The following is a 13,743-nucleotide window of genomic DNA, read 5'->3' as shown; positions in this document are numbered from 1 at the left end:
ATGGTGCAGAGAGATAGCACCTGAGTGCTGCACAGGGTTTTCCTCAGGTCCCAGAAAACTATGTCTTACCTGGGCTCTACCTCTTAAAGATAATTGGCTAACAAGGTTTTCTCCATCATTGGAACCACTGTCGGAAATACTGTCCAGTGGATAGAGTGGAATTAAGTATTGTCTCTTTCTCAACATTGAGCTTTTGTTTGTTTGAGACAGGATCTCATTCTGTGGTTCTAGCTGACCTTCAATTTAAAGAGATCTTCCTGCCTCAGCATCCCAAGTGCTGGGATTACTGAACCACTGTACCTGGCTTTTCATTAGTGTCTTAGTTACTGTTCTATTGTTGTGAGGAGACACCATGACCAAGGATTTAATTGGATGCTCACTTACAGTTTTATAGGGTTAGTCCATGCTTATCCTGTTGGGGAGTGTGGTGGATGACAGGCAGGCATGGCACTGGAGCAGTAGCTGAGAGTATTACGCACAACGTCCAAATCCCTGAATTACCACCACAAGACCAGATCCAATGCAAAAACAAAGAGTCTTTATGCAAGTTAACTTAGATCCCTCTGTCTGTCCAGAGCTGCAGCAGCAGCAGTGGTGATGACAGCAATTAGCAGCAACAGGAACAGAGTAGGAGAGACCCCGAGTGGTGTGGGGAGGGGATTTTTATAGAGGAGAGGGCTTAGGTAATTTCAAGCCTACAGGAATGTGATTGACTGTCCCCCATGGGGTGAGAGAAATTTTCAAGTCTATAGGTTTGTGAATGGCTGCCCCCTCATGGGGTGAGGGAAATCCCAAGCCTTGGGTTTGGCTGCCCCCTCAGGGCAAAGATCTAGGAAAGGTCATGATCATCTCTAGTCTAGAGGTTACTACTTCCTTACTCAGGGATTGGTTGGTTTTGTGTCAGGGACAGAAATGGCTCTGATTTTAGGGCCAAACTTGTTTTTTTTTTTTTTTTTTAAATAGCTTTTAGGCTCCAATTTTAGGGCCAGGATGAATTTCTTTGACAGGCTCTGGTTCTAGGGGTAAAGTGTGTTCTTTTGGGTCTGATTTCAGACTCAGGGTATTTTTCTTTGGTTCTGGGTTCAAGGAAAATTGTTTCTTTCACTGATGCAAGTCCCAAATTCAGGGTGTGTTTCTTTCACTGGCTCTGGCCTGAGAGCCAGGGTTCTCAGGGATGGTGCTAGGGCTACAGATCACAGATATGCTGGGGCCTGGATCTCTTAGAGTTTACAATTTATCTTCAAGTTGGAGGCAGAACCAGAGAGAGACACAGAGAGAGATACCAGAGACACAGACAGAGACAGAGAAAGACACTAACTGACCGGGCCTGGCTTGGGTTTTAAAATGTTAAAGTACACCCATAAGTGACACACCTCTGTTGTAGGAACGAGTGGGCCTGCTTTTTGTCCCAGCCACCCAGCTAGCTTACACCCGAAATAATCACACAAAAACTGTATTCATTTAAGTTACTGCTTGGCCCATTATCTCTAGCCCCTTATTGGCTAACTCACATCTCGATTTATCCCATTTCTAATAATCTATGTTCACCACGAGGTCGTGGCTTACTGGGAAAGATTCAGCGAGTCTGACCTGGCATCTCCATGGTGGCTCTCTCTCTGACCTTCTTCCCAGCATTCAGTTCTGCCTACTCCACCTACTTAAGTGCTACCCTAGCAAAAGGCCAAGGCAGTTTCTTTATTCAACCAATGAAAGAAAGCAATACATAGATAGAAGGACCTCCTACACCACACCTCCTCCAACAAGCCCACACCTCCTAATCCTTCTCAAACAGTTCTAGCAACTGTTTGCCAAGCATTCAAATATTTGAGCCTATGGATGCCACCACATAAATCTTTTTTTTCCTTCTTATTTTGAGACAGGCTCTAGTTTGTAGCTCTGGCTGACTTAGAACTCACTAAGTAGACCAGGCTGGCCTCCAACTCACAGAAGTCTACTTTCCTCTGCCTCCCAAGTTCTGGATATGTGCTAGCTACTACATCTGGCTGTCTTTATAAGTCTTTAAATTTTACTTACTTATTTTATTACATTTACTATGTGTGCATGCATGAGTGTGTACCACAAAATATATTTGGAAGTCAGAGGGGAAGTTGCAGAACTTGAATTTCTCCTGCTGCTGCGTACAACTGGGGGCAGGGGTTGATCTCAGATAGGCTGGATGCAGGTGCATTTACCCACTGAACCATCCTGCTAGAATATACATTTTAAATTTAATTTTAAGTTATCATACAGAATAATATGTTTTAAAAAATTCTCATGTAGCCCAGGCTGGCCTTGAATTAGTTGTAGTCTTCCTGCTTTAGCTTCCCAGGTTCTCCATTTCCTCTCATGATCTCCTTTCTAGTTAAACACACACACACAAAATTTTAAAATATACTGTTTTGCCATTGATTTTTGTAGACTGTATTTAGGTATGTACTACCTTGCCAGGCTGTGGATAGATTTTATTTATTTACTTTTGCCATAGCTAGCCAGCTAGCATCTGGCTTATTTATATATTTATTTATGTGTAGTGCTAAAGATTCAATTTGGGCCTTTGACTTGCTAAACAGGTTTTTTTTTAAATTTATTTATTTATTAAAGATTTCTGTCTCTTCCCCGCCACCGCCTCCCATTTCCCTCCCCCTCCTCCAATTAAGTCCCCCCCCCCAGCCCGAAAAGCAATCAGGATTCCCTGTCCTGTGGGAAGTCCAAGGAACCCCCACCTCCATCCAGGTCTAGTAGTTGAGCATCCAAACTGCCTAGGCTCCCACAAAGCCAGTGCGTGCAGTAGGATCAGAAACCCATTGCCATTGTTCTTGAGATCTCAGTAGTCCTCATTGTCCGCTATGTTCAGAGAGTCCAGTTTTATCCCAGGCTTTTCCAGACCCAGGCCAGCTGGTCTTGGTGAGTTCCCAGTAGAGCATCCCCATTGTCTCAGTGTGTGGGTGCACCCCTCACGGTCCTGAGTTCCTTGCTCGTGCTCTCTCTCCTTCTGCTCCTGATTTGGACCTTGAGATTTCAGTCCTGTGCTCCAATGTGGGTCTCTGTCTCCTTTCATCGCTTGCTGACTAAACAGGTTTTTAACCACTGAACCACATCCTTGGTTTTTTTTTTTTTTTTTTTTTTTTTGGGTTTTTTGAGACAGGGTTTACTCTGTAGCTTTGGTGCCTGTCCCAGAACTAGCTCTTGTAGACCAGGCTGGCCTCGAACTCCCAGAGATCCGCCTGCCTCTGCCTCCCGAGTGCTGGGATTAAAGGCGTGTGCCACCACCGCCTGGCTTCATCCTTGTCTTTTTATTCTTTTTTTTTAAAAACTTATTTTATTTCACATGTTTTAACATTTTGTCTGTATGTATATATGTACACCATGGGCATACCTGGTACCCATGGAGGTCAGAAGAAGACATCAAATATCTGAGAACTGGAGTTGTGGATGGTTGTGAGTCACCATGTAGGTGCTAGAAATAGAACCCTGGTCCTCTTTAGGAGCAGCAAGTACTCTTTAGCCCCCATCTATATTTTTAAAACAATCTTAATTTTATTAATTTTGTTGTAGTTCCCTGGGCTTTAACTTCTTGTTTGGGGCCTAAAACAAGATTGATTAAATGTAGCTTCTTGAAAGTATCTACTCTGATCTCTTACATGTGAATTCTTCTACTTTAATACTTAAATTTTGGGACTTCTTTCTGTTATTCCTATGTCCTGCCTGAAAAACCATCAGTATTGAAGAGATTCTGGAGAGATGGCTTATTATTAAAGCATACTGATTGTTCCTCTAGAGGACCTGGTACCCACATAGTAGGTCATAACTACTTATAACTTCGGTTCTAGGAGATCTGATGACTTCTTATGGCCTCTGCTGGTCCCAGACATGCATGTGGTGCATAGATACTCATAAAGGTAAAACATCACTCATGGAATAAAAAAATCACTCATCATTATTTAGAATGGTTATTAATAGTTGAGTCCTCTGTCACTTTGGAGTGAGTGTTCAGCCTTGGATTGCTGAGCAGTTTCATGGTTGTCAGCTTTACTAATGCAGTCCTATTGTATACATTATGCTTGACTTTTGATATCTCCTACTAGAAGTATTAATATCAATATTTTCTTATATTTGTATTATGGTTTACTGCTTGTGAAAAATTGTTTTGGATCCAACTACTTGAAATATCTTTTGCTACTGAATTCTCATTTATATACAAATTACCAGCTTTTGTCTGGATTATCTTAATGGACAACCCATCATAATTCCCTAACAGTTCATCCCTGTAACAGCTGGCATAGTCATTTTATTTCAATTTTTTAATTTTATGTTTTTGTATCACTTGTGTGCCTGATGCCCACGGAGGCAAGAAGGCAATGTTGATTTCTCTAGAACTGGAGTTACAGATGGTTGTGAACTGTTGTTCTGGGAAACAAACCCGGGTCCTCTGGAAGATCAGCTAGTGCTCTTTACCACTGAACTGTCTCTCCAGCCCTCTTATCGTCTTTTAAAAGTGTAATTGTTTTAGTTACTTTTCTGTTGCTGTAATAAAACACTGTGACCAGGGTGACTTAGAGAAGAAAAAGTTCATTTGAGTTATTATTCTAGAGGATAAGGGTCCAGCATGGGGTGGAGTCAGAGCAGCAGGCACAGTGACAGGAACAGCTCAGAACTCAAAGCAAAGAACGAGTTAAGTGGGAATGACATATACTTTTGAAAACACACCTGTGACATACTCCTTCCAGCAAGGCCACGCCTCTCATACCTACCCAGACAGTTCCACCAACTGGGATCCAAATCAACACAGTAACCAAATCATATTTCTCTTATATTTAAAGCTAGAGGGGCTCCCAATACACTAGCATAAACTTCAGACTCCTTACTGTGACTTAAACTCTATATTTCCAACAAGCCTTTGCAAGCAGTGGGTGCTAAGTCAATATTTACTGGATGAGTGACTCATTGGCAGGTTAGATGTGGCTTGCCCAGAACCTCACAACTTATTAATGATTGGCAAAGTTAGCATGTGAAGGTCAGATACCTTTTTCATGTAGCCCATGGTGACCTCTAACTCTTCATGTAGTTGAGGTTTACCTTGAGCTCATGATATCTTCATTCCTTCTGCTGGGTGGAGGGATTAAGCATGTACCACCTTGACTGCCTGGCTCAGATCTTTACACCTTTCCAGTCCTCCACTGTGCTCAAACTGAACTATTTGTCTAAGCTGTGTACATCTGTTGGTTTATATCTTTTTGATTTCTGCTCATTCTCGAAACTTCCCCTTAATTCTGTTCTCTTTTATAGAGAATTTTCTTATGGTCTCAGTACCCAGTACATTTGTATTGTCATTGTAGTGGTTGTGGGTGGCCCTGGAGAGGCTAGAGTGGGAGGGAACTCCCAGACATATCTGAAGTCCAGCTGTATACTCTCAGATACGCAGTTTCAATATCCATAAGCATTTGCAAGGGAAGTAGGATTGTTTCCCAATTATATGCAAACAGGCTGATAGAGGTTTTCAGTTTTATCGTTTGGTTTGTAAAATCTCGACTTTGACCACCAGCATGCACAGAACCCTTTGAAACACTCTAAGGCCAGGCCTTCTGTAGCTTCCTGGCATGCTCTTGGTCAGAATGGTCCCTCTGTTGTATTGCTTTGAGCCAGCACCATAACTGGAGATCTAGCCTAAGCCAGAATCCCACAGGGAGGATAGCAATAGGAAATTCTGTATGTTCAATAAAAAATTGACCCCAGTCAAGCACTGAATATTTTTTTTATAGGTAGCAGAGATCCCCACCCTCTTCTGTACTTGAAATTCTTACTATATATTTTTTTTCTTCTCCTTTCTGCTTCTAGTATTCTAGTCAAGAAGAAAGCCAGAGGAAGCCATTGCCCACTGCTGCCGCCCAGTGTTGTAAGTGAGAAATTTGTCTCTGAGCTGGTTTTAATTGCAGCTGCCTGTCCTGTCTCCACAAAAGAGGCCTGTGTTGAGTTGAGGAGAGCTGAGCTGTGTAAACAGAGGCTGTTCCAGAGGCTCTGTGTCCACCCATAAATTTCGGAGGGGGTCTTTTGGTTTGTGTGCTATAGTAGGACAGTGCTATCTGCCCTACACTGACTTTTACTCCATGGCGCATGGTTTTACCCGCTCTGTCCTTGTTTACCTGCTAGTATATTTTAGGGCTCAGGTTGATCTCTGTGAAAAACTCCTGCTGTTTTGTGTTTCACAATATACGTCACATGTTTCTCTTTTATGTTTCCATGTACCATGTATGTGCACTGACAACATCAGACATTAGAATCTGGGTCTACTTTATAGATACAGTCATTTGGGGTATTTAGAATAGATCTCAGTGTTAGAGGGCTTGTCTAATGGGCACAAGACCCTGGCTTGATTTCCAGTACTGAAAAAGAAAAGAGAAACAAAAAGATCATTAGGAACCCCACAAAGTTTTAAAAGACATAGACATTATTCCATTTTGTATTTCTTGTGTTTAGCTTAATTTTTAGTGCATAGTAAACTTTAATAAAGTTGAGTGAATTAACAAAGGAAGAGAACATGTCATTTTTTTCTGAGTTAATTTGTCCAGGTCACAGATTCTTTCTGGGAATGAGTCATGAATTGTTAGTGTGTTGCTAACTTTTTTCAAGTCCTTACAAAACTGCTTGAGAGATACTGAAGGACTATTGTAGAGTTTTAGTTTTTCAACCTGAGAAGTGGCGGTGGTGGTGTGTTGTAATTTGCTTTGCCATCATTTTCCTGAATCAAATGCCAAATTGTATCACCTGCAGATTAAAATTGGCTGTGGTAGCAGTTGTCATAATAGTACTAGCAGTAATAAGAACCATAGGGACACAGGTCAGTCAGCAAACCGACAAACAGTCAAATAATAACAATAAAAACACAGAAGTAGCATATGGAAAGTTAAAATATACAGATGTTCTTCTTAGAGCTTAACTATTATCTGTTCTATTGAACTTACTTACTCTTCACAATAACCCTAAAACAGATTCTACAGTTCCCTTATCTTAGATGATGAAATTGATGTACAAAGAGGTTGAATAATCTGCTATGACTCCCATAGATTATTAAGTGGTGAATAGTCAAACTGAGGCCATCCTAGTCCATAGCACCTATCTTGAGTGACTGTGTTCATCACTTTCTTCTTATAGTCAGAGAAAAACCTCCATTCATAGTTTGTACATGCTTTAATACTCTTTCTTGATAAAAGTAAGACTGGTGCAGATAAGAAAATGTATTTTTTATGTGGTTTGTTGTGATCTTCTGTTACTGCTCCTATTTAAGATCAAATATTTAGGGTCGTATAAGGCTGTAAGAATCTGAATAGAAGATTAGAGTGTAAGCTAGAATCTAGAAGTCTTTTTCAAAACTCATTGCAATGATTTAATTTTGATCTTTTTCTTAAACCCTTTCTCAGGATCGCTAGTCAGAAACAAATGGGATGATTACTTGTTCAAAGCTTCTTTCTTCCTGAACTCATGTGATGAAGTACAGTTGAAGCAGCAATGCCTTGTGGGCAGGAGGAAATGAAAAGTGATAAATAATCACAGTTTTGGGCTGGAGAGATGGCTCAGAGGTTAAGAGCATTGCCTGCTCTTCCAAAGGTCCTGAGTTCAATTCCCAGTAACCACATGGTGGCTCACAACCATCTGTAATGGGGTCTGGTGTCCTCTTCTGGCCTGCAGGCATACACACAGACAGAATATTGTATACATAATAAATAAATTTAAAAAAAAATAATCACAGTTTTCATTATGTTGATAGTTTTATTTGCTGTGAAACCTTGTTCCTATAGCCTCCCTGCTTCATCATTTGAAAAAAATCTTAATCTTACAGAAATGTTGCTTTTAAAATTAAATGAACAGTCTTTATTGTCCTATTTTTTAATTTTATTGTATGTAGTAATTGAAGACCCTTGATAAGATGGCCTTTGAGCAGAAGCCAGTACAAGCTAATAATTGTTTGTAGAGAGTGTGCTCCAGTCAGAAGGCACCAGAAGCTAAAAGGACTGATGGGGTCCGGGGTCTGTCAGGAGCTTGAATGCATCTCACCTGGATGTCTTCTGTTATTATATTCAGGAGTTCCAGACCTTTGGGCCTTAGGGGCCCTGGTAGTCTTCATCTCTTCTACCAATGACTGACCCAGAACCTTAGCAGAGGCATGTGTGCTGTATCTCATGGAAGCCTAACCTGGTTACCAGCTGCCACTGACCATTTGTGTTGTGACCTTGGACAGGGTACTTCCTTCTCTGAGCTTCCTTTAAAGTGTATCCTCGGTCATTTTGCCCTTTTGGATGCATAGCCCTATCATTCTTTGATCACTTGTGTACAATGAATGTTCTAGGATCATCTTCCTTTTCTCGCCTTAGTTTTAGAAGAAGCCATCTCTCCTTGTGAAGCTTTGCTTGAGGAATGGTATTTAGATTCTAGAACTAGTTCTAGGTCATTGCAAGGATTGCTATTGTTTCTTAGCTCTCTGAATGGATAGAGCTAGGAACACACACACACACACACACACACACACACACACACACACACGTTCATCTGGTATCACCTATTAACTTCCTTGTTTTTTTCTGGTTTTCATTCATATATGTTTTTCATTCATATATGTGTCTTCTCTCTCTATGAGAGTTCCTGTTTTTTTGTTTGTTTTTGAGACAGAGTTTCTCCGAGTAACCCTGGCTATCCTGGAACTTACTCTGTAGATCAGGTTGGCCTTAGAGATCTGCTAGTGCTGGAATTAAAGGAATGCACCACCACACCCTGCTGAGCTCTGTTGTTAAAAACATAAATTACCCATTCATTTCCTGTGTGCTATAATGAATACAAACAGATTTTAGAATATATTATCATTAATAACAAGCTTACTCAGTAAAGTTTAAGATTAAAAGGTTTTTGTTTTGTTGGTTTTTTTTTTTTGCCTTGGGAAAGAACTCAAAATAGGATTACAAAATCACTGTCATATATAATAACAAAATTTCATGTTACAATGATATCTGTCCTATTTCAATTCCCCCATATTCCTAAAACATCCCCCTTTTGTCTCACTATATAACTAAGTCAGGATGCATGGGTTGCATTTTTATGTAGAGTGCAATAACTAACTTTTGTTTATTTTATTTTATTTAGTGCTGGAGACAAAACCTAGGGCCTGTGCATATTAGGCAAGTGCGTCATCAATGAGTTATGTCCCTGGCCTACAATAAGGTTTAGGATAACCTTTTTGTGTGTGTATTGCCTATTAGCCTGACTTTGTATTTCTGTTAAAATTATTTTGCAGCCAGAGAGATGGCTCATTGGTTAAGAGTGCTTGTTGATCTTCTAGAGGACTAGAGGTTAGGTGCCAGGACCCATGTTGAATAGATCACAACTATTAAAACTGTAGCTCTAGAAGATCCAATCCCTCTAGCCTCTGTAGATACCTGTACTCATATGTGCATGTGTGCGTGTGTGTGTCTGTGTGTTTGAGCATGTGCACACACATTTATAAAATAAATTCTTAAAAAATCATTATCAGTCACCACTACTGTTGTTAAGAGGATGCTTGTTGCTTCCCGGCTGCTCAGACTCCCAGAATAATCACACAAAAACTATATTATTTAAATCACTGCTTGGCCTGTTAGCTCTAGCTTTTTATTGGCTAACTCTTATATCTTAATTTAACCAATCTCCATTAATCTGTGTATTGCCACATGGCAGTCGCTTACTGGGTAAAGTTCCTGCATCTGTCTCTGGCTGGGCTATATGACTTCTCTCTGACTCCACCTCCTTTCTCCAAGCATTCAGCTTAGTTTTCCCCACCTACCTCTATTCCCTGTGTAGGCCCAAGACAGTTTCTTTATTAACCAATGGTATTCACAGCATACAGAGGGGACTCCCACATCACATTACAGTGTCATATTACTTTCTTTCCTGGGCTATTTATCAGACTGGGTTTTATATATTTGCATTAGAGATTCAATATACTTTCTAAAGACATATTTCTCATATATGACGTCAGTTTTGAGTTGGTAGCATGCTCCTTTTTGTATGTTTTGACCTCAGAATATCATGCTTTTTGTTGCTTTTCATACTGGAGTCCCCTTTGTTTCTCTAGTGGAAGATAATGAAATGGTAGCCTGATCTGTATATCTTGTGCAGATCTACTTAGCAACAAATGGTAGAATTGTGAACTATAGCCACAGGGCTAAATATCAGAAGTTTATGTAGAATAGTTTCTCTTACAAATGCATCTAGATCTCCACAGTATTCAACTTTGACTCTTCGATAAAGGTATTCATATGTATGTCTTGTCCAAGCATGCAGTAACACATCATGGTGCCATACTTAACAGACTCATTGTGAGTAGTTCAGTAGTGGTCTGCTGTCCTCAGTTTTTATACATACCAGCTTTGCCCACTCACTGTATTAATGACAGCATTGCTAGCTGTAAGTTAGATGAATCAAAAGTGACTCGGTCTCTGGAAGAATTTGATAAGTATGCATATATCCTGGTACATTGTCCCCAATCTGCAGGAAATGTTCAAGGAAACTAGATGTACAAGGGAAGAATGTATAGCTTTTAAGTAAAAAAATTTTTTTGAGATACAGGAATATTTATGTGAAAAAATTTAAAGTAGGTGTTAGGAATATTTTCTAACAGAGCCTCTCCCCTGGCGCAAAGGATTTTAATCAGACCAGATTAAACCAGATTAAATGCCAGTGTTTAATAGACGGTGGTCCTGGGTGGCCAAGAGCATAGCAGGGGGAAGATAGAGGGAGTGCACATGCGAACCCAAAATCATGACTATGTGTTTCTTTTTCCAGCGGGACCCTAAATACCCTGTGGGAGTGGTTCTGACCCTCCCTGGGGAGGGGTCAGGGCTTGCCAGGCTGGGAGTTGGAGTCCACGCGCTTGGCAGACCGGGGTGACACTTCCAACTCAATATTACAGTTGGCTCTTAAAAGTATTAATATGATTCTAGTTATCTAGGGAAAATATATACACATGAATAGATGAAAACTTCAATGTAGTAGTAGCTCCCAGTGGTAAAATTGTAGTGTATGTATGTCTATATATTGGGTTTTCAAGATAGGGTATCTCTGTGTAATAGTCCTGGCTGTTCTGAAATTCACTCTGTATACCAGGATGACCTTGAACTCACAGAGAGCAACCTGCTTCTGCCTCCTGAGTGCTGGGATTAAAGCTGTGCACACCACGGCCCAGCTATATTTTTATATGTTATAATTTAAAAAACGGTGAGTATGTGTGAGAGAGAATATGAGAGAGAGAAAGAGAGAGAGAGAGAAAGAGAGAGAGAGAGAGAGAGAGAGAGAGAGAGAGAGAGAGAGAGGCCATCCTGCAATAGGGCTCATGTGAAGAATATTTTTATTGGGAAAGGGAATTAGAAAGGGAAGAGGGGAGGTAGGAGTCTGGCCTCTGAAGACAGGCACAGCAGAAGAGAAGAAAGAAACAGAGAGAGAGACACACACAGAGACAGGCAGAGAGACAGAGCAAGGAGGTGAGTGGGGCCCGACTTTTAGGGGGCATAACTCATGCTCACAGAGACCAAGTAGTCAGGACCCTGAGCAGCCCAGAGTACTGCCTGAGCACTGGCATGCACATGTGTGTACCCTGCTAGGTCCCCAGGGGACGGCAAGTGCAGGTGCCTGAATGCTAACATTCCTCCCTTTTGTTTATAAAAAGGTGAGGCGTCAGGTGAGGCGGGATGAGACTGCTTCCTGCTTAGCTGGGGACATCAGAATCTTGGGGGTACCTGAGAAACCTGGAGTGCTGGCCTTGTCCAGGAATATCTGGCAGGCTCTGTCTGGCACCATTTGGATCTGGCAAGATGTTGGCAGAGCAGAGGATAAAGTTAAGTTTAGGGATTTTTTTTTCCTTAGGTCCTGGTTATGGAGGGGAGTCCCAAGACCAGGGAAAGAGGGGAAGGCTTAGGCTGTTGATTGCCAGTACTTGTCTAGAGTGTGTCAGACAGTGCATCTGACCTGTTCAAAGTGGATCCAAGTCGACTTCCTGGAGCACACAAGAATTCTTTGAGTTTGTGAAAAGATGAGTTTTAGAGACATTAGTGTTCCCACTAATGTCTATACTGAAATTTATATTGTAGAAATGGCTGTCTTAGTTTTCTATTGGTGTGATTAAACACCATGACCAAGGAAACTCATAATGAAAGCATTTAATTGGGATTGGGTTTACAGTTCCAGAGGGTTAGCATTCATAATGGTCAGGCAAGGGCACGAGGGTAGACAGTTGAGTAGCAGCTAAGAGATCACATCTTGATCCCCAAGGAGGAGGCAGAGAGCACGCTGAGATTGTCAAGAATCATTTGAAACCTCAAGCCTGCTCCCAAATGATGCACCTTCAACAAGGTCACACTTCCTAATCCTGGAATTCCTAATTAGGAATAGTACCACCAGCTGGGGACCAAATAGTCAAACATTTCTTAGTCAAATTACCACATCCCTTGAGTCATCTTGTCAGATCCAGTCTGAACTTTTATTTGAGATACAGTCCACCATTTGTGTTTCATAGAAATATTTCTGGTTATCTACAAAGTGTTTGTTTTATTGCTTAAAAAAACTATAGCTTGGGGCTGGAGAGATGGCTCGGAGGTTAAGAGCATTGCCTGCTCTTCCAAAGGTCCTGAGTTCAATTCCCAGCAACCACATGGTGGCTCACAACCATCTATAATGAGGTCTGGTGCCCTCTTCTGGCCTGCAAGCACACACACAGACAGAATATTGTATACATAATAAATAATAAATAAATACTTTGAAAAAAAAACCAAAAAAACCCCAAAAAAACTATAGCTTTTAGGGATATGATACATTTATATGTGCATGTGTGAATATGTATATATATCTAAAATATCCCAAAATTGAATTAATGTTTTGAATAGGAAAAGGGGTTTATAATTTTGCATATTAGTTTAAAATATTTCTTGAAGAATGAACTGTTCAGAACAGAGGGTGTGAATTAGATCATGAATAACAGCTACCAGACATTCAAAAGTACTGTCAGCAATGCTCTGTGATTTTGCTAATTTGTAATACTTTAATTACCATTGTATCCAAAAGAGACATGTTTATGTAAAGCACTTTACCCTTCTTGATTTTCTTTTATTTCATGCTGGTATTTGTTGGTTCTTAGGAAACAGAAGTTAGTTTATGCTTTCATGTGCCACACCACATTCAAGCACTTCTCTTAATCCTCCCATTACTCTCTGTTTTTGTGTTGAAAAGCTGCCCACTGCTGCTATGGCCTGTAATTTCTAATGTTTACCCTAGAAGGAGGTAGAGAAATGGACTATTCTGTGTATGTAAACAGGTATCCACCCCCATGTGGAAGAATAGGATACGGAGTGTTCTAATGGATAATGATTTCATTAAAACACAGAATGCAAGTTGGTAATGCTGATCTTAGTCTGCTTCTCTGTTTAACATGAACAAGATGAGTTTTAAGTTTATGAACTATGCTGGATACCTCTCAAAGAGGGTCTTGCTTCCCAGTGAGATGATGGTGGATTCCCATAGAACAGATAAGATTGTCCATCTCTTTCTGGTTCAGAATGCTTTTCTATTCTGGACCCACCCTATCTCAGAAGGAGTGGGTCCAACTGGTAATTTCTGAATCAAGGCTTGATCATACAGATATATGATTATTATACTAACACTTTATGCTGGAGGACACCAAATTGAGAGGACTTGGCGCTTCCTCATCATCAGATCTAATCACCTTACAAG

At 40.6% G+C, this 13,743-nt stretch overlaps 1 protein-coding gene across 5 annotated transcripts in view; it reads left to right on the top strand.

Annotated features, from left to right (window-relative positions):
• The window catches only part of Unc13b (unc-13 homolog B), a 210,996-nt gene that overhangs the window by 71,722 nt on the left and 125,531 nt on the right, over window positions 1–13,743 (top strand). For all 5 annotated transcript variants that reach the window (XM_075967443.1, XM_075967442.1, XM_075967440.1 and 2 more), the window contains one exon: window positions 5,836–5,893. In XM_075967443.1, the coding sequence (XP_075823558.1) occupies window positions 5,836–5,893 (58 nt within the window). The remainder of the gene's footprint in view (window positions 1–5,835; window positions 5,894–13,743) is intronic.

Source organism: Microtus pennsylvanicus, chromosome 3 (assembly GCF_037038515.1).
Source record: "Microtus pennsylvanicus isolate mMicPen1 chromosome 3, mMicPen1.hap1, whole genome shotgun sequence".
In the NCBI taxonomy this organism is placed as follows: Eukaryota; Metazoa; Chordata; class Mammalia; order Rodentia; family Cricetidae; genus Microtus; species Microtus pennsylvanicus.
This window is presented reverse-complemented; position numbering and strand designations above follow the sequence as displayed.